Source organism: Pyrgilauda ruficollis, unplaced genomic scaffold, assembly GCF_017590135.1.
Source record: "Pyrgilauda ruficollis isolate IOZ18807 unplaced genomic scaffold, ASM1759013v1 scaffold208, whole genome shotgun sequence".
Taxonomy (NCBI): domain Eukaryota; kingdom Metazoa; phylum Chordata; class Aves; order Passeriformes; family Passeridae; genus Pyrgilauda; species Pyrgilauda ruficollis.
Genome location: NW_024520096.1, coordinates 344,315 through 362,069, shown reverse-complemented (window position 1 = coordinate 362,069; position 17,755 = coordinate 344,315). Strand labels below are relative to the sequence as shown.

The window sequence follows — 17,755 nt, the reverse complement described above, 5'->3', positions numbered from 1 at the left end:
GTTGAAAATTATTTAGCAAACCCTCGGTTCCTCTCTTTTTTGCCCACCGGTGTTACAATAAGATGTTGAAAGCCATTCAAACTCTCCCGAGGAAACTCGTACATTTAAATCGGAGTCAGGGCACGCACGGGAGGGTTTCAGCTCTGCCCGCAGGGGTTTCTCCAGGCTGGAAGGTGGAAAATCCCACCCCAGGAGCTCGGGATGGGCAAATCCGGGCACCAACATCTGCTCTGCGGCCGTGCCAGCGCCTTCATCCCCCGAACGGGAGCAGTGCACGGGGAGGGCATCCTCATTTACACGTTAATTATGATAATGAGCGCGTGGCCCGGCACGGGAGGGGTGGCTGTGCATGCCGGGGATGCCTTTTCGCTGCTGCAGGAAGGTGCAGGCGCACTGGTAACCTGCTCCTTCTCCTCACTTTGCCAGAAAAGCCTCCCGCAAAGGGCATGAAAATAAATAATTTAATTTATTTGCATCGCCCGGGCATGTCCTCGCACAACCACCATGAGGAGCTGGGAAGGAAAAAAAGGAAATTCGTCCTCGTTTTCTTCACCACAACAATTTATTTTTCTCATGTCTAATTCTAGCCAAATAAAAAACCACTTCCCTGTGAAATTTACCTTGGGAGAGCCCTTTTTTTATTAGGGATTTTCTTCCCATCCTCTTCCCAGTTCTCAGCACGGTGACTCAGACCAAGGGCCAGCTCAGCCCTCGCTTCCAGGTCTGATTTGGTCCAGTTTATCTCCCAAGCTGCTTTTCACCAGCCCTCCCATCCCAGTTCCCCCATCCCTGTTCCCCATCCCAGTTCTCTATCCCAGTTCCTCAACCCAATTTGAGGATTTTCCAAGTCCATTCCATTACCCAGGGTTTTAATGGAGGCGTTAAGCAGCAGCAGCACCAGAATCAGCCACTTTTTCACCCCCACATTTTTCATCCACCCGGTCCAAGCCTCCACCAGTTTAACCCCGAGGCTGCTGTGGGAGACTGTGCCAAAAACCTCGCAGAAGTTGGGGTAGAACCACAGAATCGTGGAATGGTTTGGGTTGGAAGGGACCTTAGGGATCATCTCACTGCAAATCCCACAGGCAAGCACACCTTCCACCATCCCAGCCCTGTCCAAGATGTCCTTGGACACTTCCAGGAATGAGGCAGCCAGAAATTCCCTGGAAAAGCCGCGTCAGGCCCTGCCCGCCCTCGCTCCCTCATGCCCAGAGCCAACCCCTTCATGACGGAAACCGACGGGCACAATTTGCTTTTGGTGACTCTGAGCTGGCTCTTCCCATCACCTGCTCATGCTTCACCTGGAAATGCTCCTGACGGGCAGCAGGAGGGGAGGGTCAGAGCGGTGCCATCACCGCTCCTGACTCACAGGTCACCCTGCAGAGGGTGAATAAGTCCTTTATTACCTGGCTCACACAGCCAAAGTGGGGCTTAGGCCGTCTCAGTCTTTTATGTGCCCCGCTGGGGACTGATGTTATAATTAAAAGATGCTTATCAGAAATGGTGAGTCAAGCAGAACATGCCAGGCACTGGGAACAGCATCCAAATGGAGGAGATGTTTTGCCAATAAATAATTTAATCCTCGTTCCTGCTGCGTGTTTCACGTTCAGGGGAACACTCGGAGCTCTATAAAAGCCCTCGGCCCCTTGGCCTCTCACATTCTGCTCCCCTGGGCAGTGCCTGTCTTCATTTGAGACCTGGTGAGGCTTAACCCTTCTTGGATGGGGGTCTGGATTTGGGAGGTCACACCTGGACCTTCAGACCACGCTCTGCCATGGGACAAGCTCTTGAGGGACCTGGGGTGGGACTTACAGCGGTGCCACCATGTGGTGTTGGTGCCTAGTGGTTGGTTTTGTTCTTGGAGTTGAAAAATTGGAAAGGGAAGGTCAGAAAGGGGGTTTGGATGCAATTTGGATGCAATCTGACCAGCGCTGGGCAACTGCAGGAATTTCCTCTGGATCCAGGCCCTCAGGATAAACCCCAAGGCAAATTAAATGGAACCAGAGGAGGCGCTGACACCAACCCATCTCTCTTCCAGGTTTTTCCCCACAGCCCCGACATGATTTACTCCTCAGGAAGAGAATCCTTCTTCAACCTGAACTCCACCTGGTACGACCCGTCGGGCTCCTGGCTGGACACGCGGCGCACGCCCTTCCGCTACGGCTACGCCACCTGCTGCTCCTCGGGCTGCCGCGGCGAGGGCGTGGAGGGCATGAGGGGCCACGACTACCGCCACTACGGCTACCGGCAGCCCCGCTGCGCCGAGCGCTGCCAGGGCTACTCCAGCTCCTCGGGCTCGTGCCACGGAGGGGGGGCCAGCTGCGTCAGGAGACCCACGTACAGCTACGGGGGCTCCGGGGGGTGTCAGGGCTATGGGAGGTCCGTGTGCTCCGAGAGGTGCCAGGGCTCCTCGGGCTCGTGCCACGGAGGGGGGGCCAGCTGTGTCAGGAGGCCCACGTACAGCTACGGGGGTTCAGGGGGGTGTCAGGGTTATGGGAGGTCCGTGTGCTCCGAGAGGTGCCACGGGCCAGTGGCCCAGGGTGGGAAGCCGTGCTGTGGGACGCCCGTGCAGAGCGTCCCAGTGCAGAGCTGTCCCCCACCAGTGCAGAGCATCCCAGTGCAGAGCTGTCCCCCACCAGTGCAGAGCATCCCAGTGCAGAGCTGTCCCCCCAAAGTGCAGAGCATCCCAGTGCAGAGCTGTCCTCCTCCAGTCCAGACCTGTCCCTGTCCCTGTCCCCCCCCAGTCCAGACCTGTCCCCCTCCAGTCCAGGTCTGTCCCTGTCCTTGTCCCCCTCCGGTCCAGCAGGGCTGTGTGCCCGTGGCCAAGGGCATCCCCCGCCAGCAGCAGAAGCAGGTCTGCAAAGTGCCAGCCCGGAAGATCAAATAAAGGATGTGAGGTTTTAGGGGAAACAAAGGGAATTGTCCCCCCCTGTCCTGCATTGTCACCCATCTCTGCTCTGTCCCTCTGCTTGTAACGCGCTCTGAAGTTGTGACCCACTGATGCTGTGAAATTTAAAATGCTTTTCACCTCATTTCACAGCAGATGTGGAGGCAATAAAAAATGCTGGATCAAACTCTCCTGGCATCTGTGTTTTTATCTCCTCCCCCCCTCTGAGTGGCTTCTGGTCCTTCTGGTGGCCAGAGCTGGGTTTGCAGCGGGCTCAAAAGGAGGCTCCGGGTTGGTTCCACCTGGTGGCTCCTCGTTCCCATTCCAGGCAATTTCCTGGTCGGTAAAGTAACAGTTTTCATCACAAAGTGTTTATGCAACGGGGTTATTAAATATTAATAAAGTTGTGTAAGAAAAATCCACATTTTACTGGAGAGGGGAAAAGCAGAGGGTCTATTGGGACCAAGAGGCAATGGGTACAGCTGGATTGGCACCATAAACCTCCAAAAAAAAGCCCTGGGGAAAAAAGGCAGGAAGATGATTTGGGAATGGCTCCAAAAGCCCCCAAATTCCTGGTGGGGTCTGGGAGGGTTGGGAGAAGAACCCCCTGTGAGGATTTCTGGGGCCAAGCAGGGATGTGGAGCCGCTGTGAGTCACGGCACCGCGTGCTCGGAGCTCCTGGCACCTCCCCAGCCCAGGTGAGGGCCTCCATCCCCTCCTGGCGTCAGGACATGGCACACAGCACCATGAGCCGCTCCCCAGGGTGGGGATTTCTCCTGCAGGAAAAGGGAAAGAAGCAAAAGCAGGTGTAGGGTAGGGGTTTTAGGGTGGACACTGACACCGACACCACCCCAAGCCTCCCTTGCCAACTCTGCAAAGGCAATTCTTTCATAAAAACAACAAACAACCCCCCCAAAAAAGCCATTTCCCACTCAGAATGGTATCCATGGATCCAGGGATGTCTCTCCAAGGAACAGGAGCTTTGTAGGGGATACAGAGAGCAGCTGTAGGGTCAGCACAGTCCTGCCCCATACTTGGGTCCAGGTCCCCCCGGGCCTTGCTCAGGTGTTTGTCTCCATCACCGAGACAAACGATGGAACAGGTTTATCCCAATCACGGAATCAGGGCTGTAATTAATCGTGAATAATGAGTTTCACAAGGATTTCTATTCTCCCAATGTTTGTGAAATATCCCGAGTTGTGTTCGGATTTCCTCATCTATCAGTTACAGTGATTCAGCTCCAATGGGGACCAAGGAGTCTCCTGGACTCTGTGTTTGATTTTTATTCAATCCAGGCTGGTTTTAATATCACAGTGGTCTCTAGAGTCCTGCAGGAGATCAGGCCTGAAAGACACTTTTGTCCCCAAAGCAGAGTGCTGAAGACGCAGATCCCAATGTTCTCCCACTCCTACCAGAATGTTTTCCGCATTCTACAGGGCTTTAAATTCCTTCTGTTTGGGTTGAAATCCTTTAAGTAAAGAAAGGGATGGCTTGGAAAATTGCAGCACTGCTTTTAGTGCTTCTTTGCTGAATTTATTCAGAATTTTTGGTGTTTCTTTGATGCTGTGTCCAATTATGTTTATTTTTACTACCCACCACCACAGCCTTTTTTGTTCCTTTTTCTTTTATTTCTGGGTTTCTTTTACAACTCCACAGTCCCACCTTCCCAGCCTCTAACACTGTCCCATCTCAGTTCAGAATTGGTTACAAGGAACAGAAAAATGCCACAACCAAAGATCCTTTCTCTTTTGTTTCTGGGTTTCCTTTACAACTCCACAGTCCCACCTTCCCAGCCTCTAACACCTGTCCCATCTCGGTGCAGAACTGGGCACAAGGAACAGGTAAATGCCACAATCAAAGGTGACAAAAACCATCCCAAACTCTCCCAGCTCCGCACCCCGCTGGGCCAGGCGTGGTGGGCAATTAACATTTTTATGGAGTAACTAGAGGGATGTCAGGATATCGATCTGGACGGGGGGGGGGGGACGGAAATATTCCTAATTAGCCAAGTGCTCACTCAGGGTGCTGAGCAATCAGGTCCCTCCCATTTCCAGAGAAGCCCAATTCAGACTTTAAAAGCCCCCGCTCCGCGTTTCTCCCATTTTTATGGAGTAACTAGAGGGATGTCAGGATATCGATCTGCTCCGTGTGTCAAAACAGCAGAGCAAAAACTCCCAATTAGCCAAGTGCTCGGGGTGCTGAGCAATCAGGTCCCTCCAGTGGGGCCCCAGCTCGTTTCCGGAGGAGAAGCCCAAGCCAGGCTTTAAAAGCCCTCGCTCCGCGTTTCTCCTCAGCGTCTCAGCTCCTCAGTGTCTCCTCTCGAGCTCCTTCTGATCCAGGTGAGTCCAGATCCATCACATTTTTACTCTCCTAATGCTCTCCAGCTTCTCCCCAATCCTGATCTCTTAGGGACTTCTCTTCCATGTCCTATCTCCATTTCAGTCCTTCTGCCAAGTCAGAAAACGTAAAAATTCCTGGCTCGGGAAACGTAAAGATTCCTCGGCCTTCCAGGCGGAGGGTTCTGCATGTCTTGCTCTGGAGTCTGTCCATCTCTTCTCTTTTCACTTCTCTCTGATGTACAAGACCAAGGTTGGCCCAAAGGGGCCACCACGGGCAGATGTGTGGGAGAAGTTTTACAGTCGCTGTAAAACCTCTCCCACAGCCTTGGACACTTGCAGTGTCCCTGTTCATCGCCTTCACTCACGGATGAGTTTTCCCAGCAGCTCTCCAACCATGTGCTCCCGCCAGGACAAGGACCAGTGCCACCAGCAGGAACGCTCCTGCTGCCACAGCGGCGGGTCCAGTTGCCACGGCAGCAGTGGCGGATCTGGTTGCCATGGAAGCAGTGGCGGATCCAGTTGCCAAAGGAGCAGTGGCGGATCTGGCTGCCACGGGAGCAGTGGTGGATCTGGTTGCCACAGGAGCAGCGGATCTGGTTGCCACAGTAGCAGCGGATCTGGTTGCCATGTGACCAGTGGATCAGGCTGCCATGGGAGCAGCGGATCTGGTTGCCACGGGAGCAGCGGGGGATCCTGCCATGGAAAGCAGCAGGAGTGCCAGCAGCAAATCTACCAAGTGTCCTCAAATATGAAGTGATCACCCCACCAGCCAGGGGGGGGACGGAAATATTCCTAATTAGCCAAGTGCTCACTCAGGGTGCTGAGCAATCAGGTCCCTCCCATTTCCAGAGAAGCCCAATTCAGACTTTAAAAGCCCCCGCTCCGCGTTTCTCCTCAGCGTCTCAGCTCCTCAGCGTCTCAGCTCCTCAGCGTCTCCTCTTGAGCTCCTTCTCATCCAGGTGAGTCCAGATCCATCAGATTTTTACTCTTCTAACACTCTCCAGCTTCTCTCCAATCCTGAGCTCTTGGCAACTTCTCTTCCACATCCTATCTCCATCTCAGGCCTTCTGCCAAGTAGGAAAAAGTAAAAACTCCTGGCTCAGGTGGCTGAGAGTTCTGCATGTCTTGCTGTGGAGTCTGTCCAGCTCTCCTCTTTTCACTTCCCTCTGATGTACAAGACCAAGGCTCGCCCAAAGGGGCCATTATGGGCAGATTTGTGCTGATAACTCTTCTCCTGTTCAAGAACTTGACTTAGAACCGTGAAATCATAGAATTATGGAATCATGAAATTACGGAAAGGATTGGGTTACAAGGGACCTTAAAATCTGCTCACTGATTTTAGGGACACCCCCCACTAGTGTATCCCAGGGTTCTCCAAGTCCCAGCCAATGCAACCTTGGACATTTCCAGGGTCCCTGCTCACTGCCTTCTCTCACGGATGAGTTTTCCCAGCAGGTCTCCAACCATGCCCTCCCACCAGGACAAGGAACAGTCCTCCTACCCCACCAGTGAATCCCGTTGCCTCTGGGGCAGTGGCAGACCTCATAGTCCCGGGAGGTGTGGCGGATCCGGTAGCCATGCAAACAGTGGTGGATCTGTTAGCCACGCGAGCAGTGGCGGATCTGGTAGCCATGCGAGCAGTGGTGGATCCGGTAGCCATGGGAGCACTGGTGGATCCGGTTGTCATGTGAACAGTGGTGGATCCAACAACTACGGGAACATATCTGGCAGCCATGGAAGCAGCGGATCCGGATTCCATGGGGCCAGTATCGCATCCTGCCATGGAAATACGGAGGTGTGCCTCCAGCACATCCACCGAAAACCCTCAGATGGCAAGTGATCACCCCACCAGCTGCAGGTGATCCACAGGAATGCCCTGGATCCTATGCCATGCTCTGAAAGCTTTGCATGTGCCCAGCAATTTCCAAGGACTATGTGTCCTTCCCTCCCCTGGTGTGTCCTGCCCTGAGCTTCTCTGTGGGTGCTGAAATAAATGCTTTGTTCACGCTGGCACAATTGTGTCTGGATCAGTCTGTGACTTCATTTGAGCCACTACATTCCATAATTTCTGAGAGGTTTAAGTCCTATAGACAAAGAACCCCTTTTTTTTTTTGCCATTTGGCTCCAAAACTCCACCCCTGGGGGAGGTACCTCCACGTGCTGGTGGCAAACCCCCAGCCAGCCTTTCTAGAAACGCTGTGCCCAGCCCTGCCAGAGCTCTGGGTCGTGGCAGGGGCGTTGCTCCATCGTTACACAATGGGCTGCTAAATTTCATCTCAGCTTCTAATTAAAACGAATTGGGTAATTTATTGCTCTGGTATTGCCATTCATGAAATGGATGTTACCATGATAAGATTGTTCTCGAGTGCGTCAGGAGGATCAGAAATTTCTGGCATTGCTGAAAAGGGTGCAGGCAGTGGCTCACTCCCTGTTTTTGGAGTAGGGATGGCCCAGGAAGCCTCCTTGTCTGAATCTGGGGTTTGCCTTGAGCCCCCCAGTTCAAAACCCATTTTCAAGGCACATCAAGGTGGCTAACAACAAAATGTAGAGGTGCCCATTTTTAACAAACTCAGAGCAATTAGAACACGAGGAAATGAACACAGGGAGATGCCAAGAGCCAAAAATTCCTTCGAGTGTTTGGTTTTTTTTTTTTTTTTTCCCCAGAGGTCATTGACCACATTTCTGCTGAGGCCAGAACAAAACCCAGTTGAAGAGCAGCGACCAAACCCAGGCACAGTTTGTCCTGACACTGTTCTAGATCGTGGCAGAAGTTTAGCAATACAAAAGAAGCTTCAGGTTGCTCACCTGGTTCCTTCACCTGCCCTGTCCTCCCACCTTTCCCAAAATCCTCTGTTTTGGGTGCCAGCAAATGTGGATGGGGTTTGGATGGCAGGAACCCCTGAGTCTCCATCTCCATAAAATCAACGTGGACAAAGACAAATTAAAGGCAGGAGAGCTTGGGAGGAAGGGAAATATTTTCCACCTAGTGTTTTCCAAGTTTTTTCACACCAACAAAACCACAGCAGCTCCCAGATGGGAAAATCCGGATTTCAGCCTTTTTTCACTTCCAGTTTAATGATTTCAATGTCTTCCATAAGCAATGACAGCAAGAGCCAAACAAGCTCCATGGTCCTAAAGAATTCCCAGCCCACGCAGCAGAAAGGTACAGGGAGTATCCCAAATTATTGCCTCTCATGAGCTCTCCGTGTGGGGCTGTGCATCCGGGATTTGCTGGCCAATTAGGAGTTAATTGGGGATCAGGGAAAATGCAAAGAGGGTGTTCCTGCAGCTCTGGAGAAAGTCCCGGGGGGTCTGCCAGTTGCCCATAACTGTGTGTGGCCGAGGGCTCCTGTGGGATTCTTCTTCTTCCTCCTCCTCCTCCTCCTCCAGCAGCACCAGGGCCACTCACCTGGAATAAAACCATGGCACGGCTGCTCCGGAATTGTTCCCAGGCTGAGACTCAACCACATAATTAAACACCTTGCTAATCCTGGATCACTACCCAGGGCAGGGCTTATTCCTTCCAAAAATAAGAATTCCAGCTGCTTGTGGAATTTTTGGCAGGAAACCTTGGAGTTACTTCATTGCCCCACCGTGTTTTGGCGAGTTCTATGAGGAACCAGCCAACGGTGATTCCAGGCAAATCCCAAAATCCCCAAGATTGGAAAAGCCCCCCAAGGTCATCGAGTCCAAACTGTGCCAAATCCCCACCTTGTCCCCCATCCAGGGGGTCACAGCCACGCCTTCCTTGGACACCTCCAGGGATGGCAACTCCAAACCTCTTCCAAAGCCTGGCCACCCTTCCCAGGAAAAAATTCATCTTGATTCCCACCTGAGCCTCCTGTCGGGGAGTTGTGCAGAGCCAGAAATTCCCCATGAGCCCCCTTTTCCCCAGGCTGGGCCCACCCAGTTCCCTCAGGAGTTCTCCAGCCCCTTCCCCAGCTCAGTTCCCTTCTCTGGACCCACTCCAGCCCCTCTTGCCATGCAGAGAACTGAACACAGAGCTGGACATTCCCCTCACCATGCCCAGCACGGAGGGAATTCCTGCTAAAGCAGAGTTTTCTCCTTTCCCAAAGCTGTTTTTGGCACTTCGGGGCCCATCTCAGCTTTTAGGGGCTCAGAGAACCTCAGGACATTCTGGAGGGATGTTGTGGTTTGGGGATGAGACATCATCTCCCCCTGAACCCAAAGAACTCCCGGGGTGTGATCAACACCAAACCTGAACTGGGGAAACCAGGGCCACCCACACGGCTCCCCCAGCCCGGCCCAGCACAGGCAGAGCCGGCAATTAAAGTTCTGTGGACAGGAAAGGCGACCTATAAGGAGAGGCAATCCCAGCGTGGATCAGGTGAGTCACCCCAGGAGCCCGAGAAATGGGGAGGCAAAAAAATAAAAAAAAAAAAAGCCACCGGCGAATTAAATGAACGGGACAGGGAGGGGCTTCTCCAGGTGGGGTGTGCGGAGAGGATATAAAAGTGCTGCTGTCCCCAAAAGCCTCATTCCCCTCATCCTTCCTCATCTCTTCCTGCACGAGCAGCTCAGGTAAGAGCTGGGGGGCTCCAGAACACTCGGGGGGGGGGGGGGGGGGGGGGGGGCCCCGGCGGGGGGGGGGGGGGGGGGGGGGGTGTGAGTTTGGATCTCCATACCTGGAACGGGGCTGGGATTTGTTCTGGGGTGGGTAAGGAGAGAGCCCAAGGGTTCAGAGGGAGCAGAGACGGGGAGCAGAGGGAAGGTTTGGAGTCTTGGCTCTGGTTTTGGAAAGCCAGGCATGGCCTGGGTGTCCCCAGTGTCTTTGGTGGGACACTGCCAGGGGAGAAAAAGACCCAGAGCAAGCTTCAAAAAGAAATGTGGGATCTGGCTGAGACTGGGAAAAGGAACACCCAGATTCCTCTTGCCTGGAAGGGCAGGAGGAAGGAAAGAAGGAAGGAAAAGCCCCTGCCAGCTGCTGTGTCTTCACAGGTGACCCAGCACAGCGCCATGTGCTCCCGCCAGGAGAAGGACCAGTGCCACCGGCAGCAGCGCCAGAGCAGCGGCGGCTGCCACAGCTCGGGGGGTGGCGGCTGTCACAGCTCAGGAGGTGGCGGCTGTCACAGCTCCGGTGGCAGCTCTGGGGGCTGTCACAGCTCCGGTGGTGGCGGCTGTCACAGCTCCGGTGGTGGCGGCTGTCACAGCTCGGGCGGTGGCGGCTGTCACAGCTCCGGTGGCTCCGGCTGCCACGGGAAGCCGCAGATGCAGGGCCAGCAGCAGCAGCAGCAGCAGCAGGTGCCACAGATGCCCCAGCAGAAGATGAAGTGACAGCGTGGCCCTCGCCTTGTCACAGCTCCGGCAGTGAAGGCCACACGGGGACCGGCTCCCTGTCACCTCCCCGGGGCTCCCGAAGCCTCCCCGGTGCCCTCCGGAGCCTGGCAAGGGCTGGGCTGTGCTCAATAAAGAGTCACATTCCCTAAATCCCTCTGGTGTTGGTGTTTCCTTAAACTCCAGAGCCTGGGAGGCTGCTCACGATGGGGTTTTAGGGCTGGGATGTTCCCCAGAGCCAGGGACACAGCCCAGGATGGGGTTTTGGGTCTGGAATGTTCTCCAGAGCCAGGGACACAGCCCAGGATGGGGTTTTGGGTCTGGAATGTTCTCCAGAGCCAGGGACAAAGCCCAGGATGGGGTTTTGGGGCTGAAACGTTCTCCAGAGCCAGGGACACAGCCCAGGATGGGGTTTTGGAGCTGAAATGTTCTCCAGAGCCAGGGACACAGCCCAGGATGAGGTTTTGGGTCTGGAATGTTCTCCAGAGCCAGGGACAAAGCCCAGGATGGGGTTTTGGGGCTGAAATGTTCTCCAGAACCAGGGACACAGTCCAGGATGAGGTTTTGGGGCTGGGAGGTTCTCCAGAGCCAGGGACACAGCCCAGGATGGGGTTTTATAGTTGGGATCTCCTGGAGAAGAAAAAAAAAAACACTTCCCCACTTTTTTACCTGGATCTTTCCTGGCTTTATCTGGTGCCAGCTCCAGAGCAGGGATTAAGCTCTGGGAGCTGAAGAAGAGGCTATAATTAAACCTGGGCTTAATTTCACCAAGCACGAGCAGAGGAATTTTTGGAAAAGCAGCACCCAGGCATTTTCCTACTGCAGGCAGATGAGGCTGGCAATTGGCAAAGGAAGGAGATAAAAACAGAGGGATAAAAACAGAGTGATAAAAACAGAGCGATAAAAACGGAGCGATAAAAAGAGAGCGATAAAAACAGCGATAAAAACGGAGCGATATCCATCAAAATGAGTCAGGGAGCTGTAAACACAGGGCAGCCAGTCAGGAGTCGGGGTTGGAGTGACAGATCAATGACACCGAGCTGTCTCATTTCCGGGAAAAAGGAGGGACACCCCCACAGGGCTGCTCCCACCCCGGATCCTCATTCCCTGCTCTCACACTCAGGTAACTCCGGCAGCACAGGCGGATTTTCCTCCTTTGGGGAATCTCCTCCCAGAGGAGGACGCGGAGCTGGGATGGGGTTGGGGCTGGGATCGCGCAGGGTTTGGCATGCAGGGAGGGAGCTCAGGACCCATCAGGACCAGCTGATGGATTCTTCCGTGGTGGAATTACTCCAGATCCCGGGAAGGAGCTGCGGGATCCTGCACAGCAGCGCTGAGGGACAGGGGAGGGGTCAGACTGGGGCAGGGACCCAGGGACAGCTGGGACAATGGGGGTGGTGGCACTCCAGCAGCCCCTGCCAGCTGCTGTGTCCCCACAGGTCACCCAGCACCCCCCGCAGCAAAGGCCAGGCAGGGACCAACTCCCTGTCACCTCCCTGGGGCTCCCAAAACCTCCCCCGGGGTCCCAGAGCCTTCCCAGGGTTCCCAAAGCCTCCCTGGTGATCCCAAAGCCTCCCCGGGGCTCTCTGTCACCTCCCTGGGGGTCCCAAATCCTCCCTGGGGGTTCCAAATCCTCTCCAGGGATCCCAAAGCCTCCCCAGGGGTCCCAGAGCCTTCCCAGGGCTCCCAAAACCACCCCGGGGTCCCAAAGCCTTCCTGAGGGTCCCAGAGCCTTCCCAGGGCTCCCAAAGCCTTCCCAGGGGTCCCAAAACCTCCCCGGGGCTCCCAGAGACTTCCCAGGGGTCCCAAAGCCTTCCTGGGGCTCCCAAAACCTCCCTCATTTAATTAGAGCCGATTAAACGCCCTACAGAGTGTTTAATCCTGCCTCGGGAGGTTCCTAAAATCCAGGCAGGCACCAGGTTGGACAGTTTTTATTGGGTTTTTGTGGTCTTACAACCGTTTATGTGAGAAAGGGAAAAACAAGCCGGGGAAAAAAAACGTCTTTGGGATATTTACAGTGCAGAAATATCTCCCTGAAAACCACAACGAGCCCCCTCAGCCAGAGCTGAAGGATTGCCTGCAGCTGAGGTTCATTTTTGGTGTGTCCACCCGCCCAAAAACCCGTGGGAATTTTGCTGTTGACTCCAAATGAGCTGGAGATGAGCTCTCAACAATGAACTTTTAATTTTCCCCCAGGAATTGCCACTCTGGGTTCGTTATTGCTGCACGGGCTGACTCAAATAATTACCCTGCTCATCCCAGCCCTATTAACCAGGGATTTTTTTTTCACTTTCTCCTCATTAATAACCACGGTGAAGGGGTTGAGATTTCAGCAGGGTTGAGATTTTTGCTTTTTATGAGGAAAAAAAGAGAAAACTTTCCCCCAACCACCCCCCCCAAGCCTTCAAAGCTGCATTTTTAAAGCACCCCAAGGAGACACCGCTGGAGCGTCGGGACTGAAGGAGACCTGGGGATATTTTTTGCCTCATGGAGGTAAATTGGTGGAGCTGGGCATGGTCCTCACTCATCCCAGGATGTGCCTGGCCTGGGAGGAGGAGCAGGGAGAGCCTGGAAGGAGATCCCAGCAGCGGAGCAATCCAGGGATCCTACGGAAAGGGAGGAAAACCCACGGGGGGGTTCGCCCACAAAACACGGCAGGACTCGAGCCCCTCCCTCCAGCCCGCTCTGCTTGGCACTGATTGGTGCCCAATTACTAATTACTAGCCTTCCCAGGGGTCCCAAAGCCTCCCTGGTGCTCCCAAAGCCTCCCCGGGGGTCCCAAAACCTTCCTGGGGCTCCCAAACCTTCCCCACGGGTCCCAAAGCCTTTCCGGGGTTCCCAAAGCCTTTCTGGTGCTCCCAAAGCCTCCCCGGGGGTCCCAAAGCCTTCCTGGGGCTCCCAAACCTTCCCCACGGGTCCCAAAGCCTTTCCGGGGTTCCCAAAGCCTTTCTGGTGCTCCCAAAGCCTCCCCGGGGGTCCCAAAGCCTTCCTGGGGCTCCCAAAGCCTTTCCGGCGTTCCCAAAACCTCCCTGGGGGTCCCAGAGCCTTCCCAGGGGTCCCAAAGCCTTCCCGGGGTTCCCAAAACCTCCCTAGGTGTCCCAGAGCCTTCCCAGGGGTCCCAAAGCCTTCCCGGGGTTCCTAAAACCCCCCTCAGGTTTAATTAGAGCCGATTAAACGCCCTGCAGAGCCCAGCTCCTGCTCCATCCCACCCTCCCCGCTGGGCTGGGCTCGCCGGGATGATCCTCGTCACCTCGGGGTGACAGCGGGCACAGGGACGGCTCTGTCCCCTCCCCGGGAGGTGCCCCAGGGGTGACATCTCCCTGCTGTCCCTTACCTGCTCCCTCCAGGTGTCAGAGCTGCAGGGAGCCCTCAGTAGACGCAGGATTTGGCCGGAGCCCTCTCCTTGTTCATGGGCTCCGTGTCGGGCTCCGAGGGCCGGGGGATGGCTCTGTACTTGCTGCTCGGGGACCTCTGAGGGGGGACACGACCCCGTCAGCCCCTCCCGAGGTGGGGAAGGGTCGGGACCCCCCCCCCAGCCCGAGCAGCACCCGGTGCTGGACAATGCCCAAAGCCGGTGCCAGGGCTGGAGCTGCCCCTGCGGGAAAAGGGGAGGGGGCTCCGCAGGAAAAACCCCAAGAGTGGAGAGACCCCAGCCCAGCTAGGGATGTGGGGGGGCTGCTGCAGACCCCCAACACCTCCGGTCAGCCTGAAATACCCCAGAGGGCAGAGGAGGGTGTGGTGACAGCAGGAACGACCTCCCTCGGTGGCTGCAGCGTCCCCAGGGCAGGACGTGCTCACATCCCAAAATTTGGGCGCCTATCCTACCTCTGTCACCCCGACCCCATTCCCTGCGTCCTGTCCCTGCAGTTCCTGAGGAAAAGTCCCTCTCCAGCTTCCCTGGAGCCCCTGCAGATCCTGGAGGATTCCCAACATTCCCAGCCTGGATCCGTCAGGGAGGGGCTCCAGTCCCTTTATCAACCTCGTGGTCTCCTTTGGACTCGCTCCAACAATTCCACGTCCCTTTCCCACCCTCTTTTCCCCCTCCAGCCCCTGCTCTTACCTTGACAGGAACGAATTCCTGCTGGATCAGCTTCTTGAACTCGCTCCTGCTGAAGGTCTCGGATTTCCTGCCCTTCCTGGCGTTGCCCTGGGAGCTCTGCATCATGTCAGTGATGGCTTTGATGAGCCTGGACATGGCTCCAGTCCTGGAGAGGAGCAGAACCTGAGGCCACAGACACTGTCAGAGCGGCAGGAAAACCCCCGTGTTCCCTTCCAAAAAATCCTGAACATCCCTTCCAAAAAAATCCTGAACATCCCTTCCAAAAATCCCAAACATCTCTTCCAAAAATCCCAAACATCCCTTCCAAAAATCCCAAAAATCCCAAACATCCCTTCCAAAAATCCCAAACATCTCTTCCAAAAATCCCTAACATCCCTTCTAAAAATCCCAAAAATCCCTTCTAAAAATTCCAAAAATCCCAAAAATCCCTTCTAAAAATCCCAAAAATCCCAAACATCCCCTCCAAAAAACCCAAAAACCCCAAACATCCCTTCCAAAAATCCCGAACATCCTGCCTCAGCCTTCCTGCATTTGATTTCACCAGAGGTACAAAGAAGTTTTCCTTTCCCGGCTTCTCTGAGGACTTTCCCCTCGATTCCCTTCATTTCTCCACTTTCCCCGGTTCAATTAAAGGGAAGCTTCTCCCTGTAACCATCCCGGCACTTGTGGGGTGAATGAATCAGCTCCCGCAGGTGCGGAAAGTGCGTCCAGCCTGGGAGCTGTTCCGGGTAAAACCAGTTCCAAGGCAACCCCGCACACGCAGAAGCTCATTTCAGACACAAAAGCTCATTTCAAAGACAAAAGCTCATTTCAAAGCCGAAAAGAAGCGGCGGAGACTCACCTGCATCCGCCGGGGCCGGGTCGGGAGTGGTGGGAGCAGCTGGGAGCAGCTCCGGGCAGGCTCGGCGGTGGGAGGAGGAGAGGATTCCTTCCGGTCAGTCCTGTTCTCTGGCTGCCTCTTCCCAGGGAGCCTCCCTCATTATCCCGTGCTCCGAGGATGTTTACGGCACACCTGGAGAGGTGTATGTAGGTCAGGGATAAAGCACCTCCTTGGGTCCCCAAAAACGCCAGCCAGAGGTTCCCTTCTCACATAAAACTCTGTATTTAACATCCCCTAAATTTGATTTTTCCCTCTACAACCCAAGGGGTTTGCGGGTTCACGGCGAAGTTTAGAAAATGTCACAGACCAGAAGAATTCCTGCGGGAAAATGAGGTTTAATCTTCTTCTTAGGCTGTCCCAAATGTCACTGGGCCCAGACTGGAGGCACCATGAGCCAGCGCAGGCAAGGGCAGCAGAAGGGTCAGGTTGTGATCCTGTCCTGATGGATCTGGGACCAGGCTCTGATCCTGCCCTGATGGATCTGGGGTCAGGATGTGATCCTGCCCTGATGGAGCCATGGTCAGGATGTGATCCTGTCCTGATGGATCTGGATCAGGACCAGGCTCTGACCCTGCCCTAATGGATCCATGCCCAGGTTCTGATCCTGCCCCGATGGATCTGGGACCAGGCTCTGACCCTGCCCTGATGGATCTGGGGTCAGGATGTGATCCTGTCCTGATGGATCTGGGACCAGGCTCCGATCCTGCCCTGATGGAGCCATGGTCAGGATGTGATTGTATCCTGATGGATCTGGGACCAGGCTCTGATCCTGCCCCGATGGATCCAGGACCAGGCTCTGATCCATTCCCAATGGATCCATGCCCAGCACCAGCCTCTGATCCATCCCCAGATCTGGGAGAGGCTCCCAGCACAGCTCGTTCTGCTCCCGGAGGAGCCGCGGGGCTGCTGGGATCCCTCCCCTGCCCAGGGCATGCCGCTCTCCGCGGCTCGGGCAGCGGCCCCAGATCTCCCAACAGGGGCAGATCTCCCAACAGGGGCAGATTGTTTCTTGTCTCTGCCCCATATGGATAAGGTGGTTCTGGGCAGGCCGCGCTTCAAAGGACGAATCTGGACTCTCGAGTTTTCGGCCTTCGATTTTGTTTATTATTTCTTATCTCCAAAGTTTTCTGTCTGCCCAGCCGAGGTCTGGTCAGGAAGGCAGCCAAGTGCACTCTCCCCCGCCCACGGGGTGGCTGTGTCTTTTATAGTGAAAACCACGTCTAACATATTTACCTTTTATTCCCAATACCTTTCATCCTTATTAACAAGTGCACCTTCACCATGAACCAGTCCACAAGCGCCAACATCACCACAGAAAATGGATGACAAGAAGAAGAAAGAAGAACCTGGGAACACGCCCTGAATCCTCCATCTTGTCTCCATAACCCCCCTGTACCAAAACTCTAAAATCTGTGTTTCACCCTGTAGATATATCATTCCTGCACCATTCAAAGGTTTCTCATTTCCCCATACACCGATGGCGCATCCCTAGAAGGGTCAAAGTCAAGCCACCAGATGCTTCTGGCAACATTCCAAGACCTCTGAGCCCCCCAAGGGTTCTCTTGGCAACTCTGGACATCCGGAGCGATGCGCTGAGTTCCCACAGCAGATCTCCCTCGGCTTTTCCACTCGGCTGGGCCAGGAGGGGCTGCAGAGCCACCCACGCCCCCCGCTGGGTTGGAAATGGGACCGAGCCCAATTTTCCTTCCCCAGCAGGGTGAGGCAAGAGGCAGCAAGTCCCTGCAGGTCCCTGGCTGCTTTTTTGCAGTTCTCTTTGGGGAGCCCTGGAGATTTTGGGGGACCCCAGGGCGGGGGGGTTCCATTCGGGGCTGGGTTTGGGGCGGTCACGGGCAGCAGCACCTTTGACCCCACGTTTGGGACATTTGGAAATGGGTGGGTGGCCTCACACCAGCAGCTCGGGCCGAAAATGCAGGGCTTGATTCGGACAAGTAAATGCGAATAATGGGATTTATTTCAGCGCTGGAGGAGCGGGGGGGACAGGACGGGGCCGTGCCGGGGTCGGGGCGGTCCTGGGGAGCTCAGGCAGGACCTGGTGGCCTCTCCAAGTGTCGCATCCTCGCGATGTCGCATCCCAGCAGGTGGCAGCAGGAGCCCGGGCTCGTCTCCGGATCCCGGATTATTTTGGGGGATTATTATAATATATTATTAGGGGATTATTATAATGATATTATAATTATTTTCATTTATTATTTATTATTTATGTATTGATATTTTCATTTCTTAAAATCAAAAATACATTTTAAAAATAAAATTTAAAAGTAAAATGTTTTAAA

General features: G+C 54.7%; 2 protein-coding genes across 2 annotated transcripts; both read left to right on the top strand.

Moving 5' to 3' along the window:
- The first annotated feature begins 5,620 nt into the window (after window positions 1-5,620).
- Window positions 5,621-5,983, top strand: LOC121353584 (keratin-associated protein 17-1-like). The gene has a single exon (XM_041467506.1). The coding sequence runs from the start codon at window positions 5,621-5,623 to the stop codon at window positions 5,981-5,983; it is 363 nt and encodes a 120-aa protein (XP_041323440.1).
- Window positions 5,984-10,203: 4,220 nt separating this feature from the next.
- Window positions 10,204-10,571, top strand: LOC121353579 (keratin-associated protein 5-4-like). Its single transcript, XM_041467502.1, has one exon. It carries the CDS (start codon window positions 10,204-10,206, stop codon window positions 10,519-10,521), a length of 318 nt encoding a protein of 105 aa, XP_041323436.1. The 3' UTR covers window positions 10,522-10,571.
- Window positions 10,572-17,755: the final 7,184 nt, after the last annotated feature.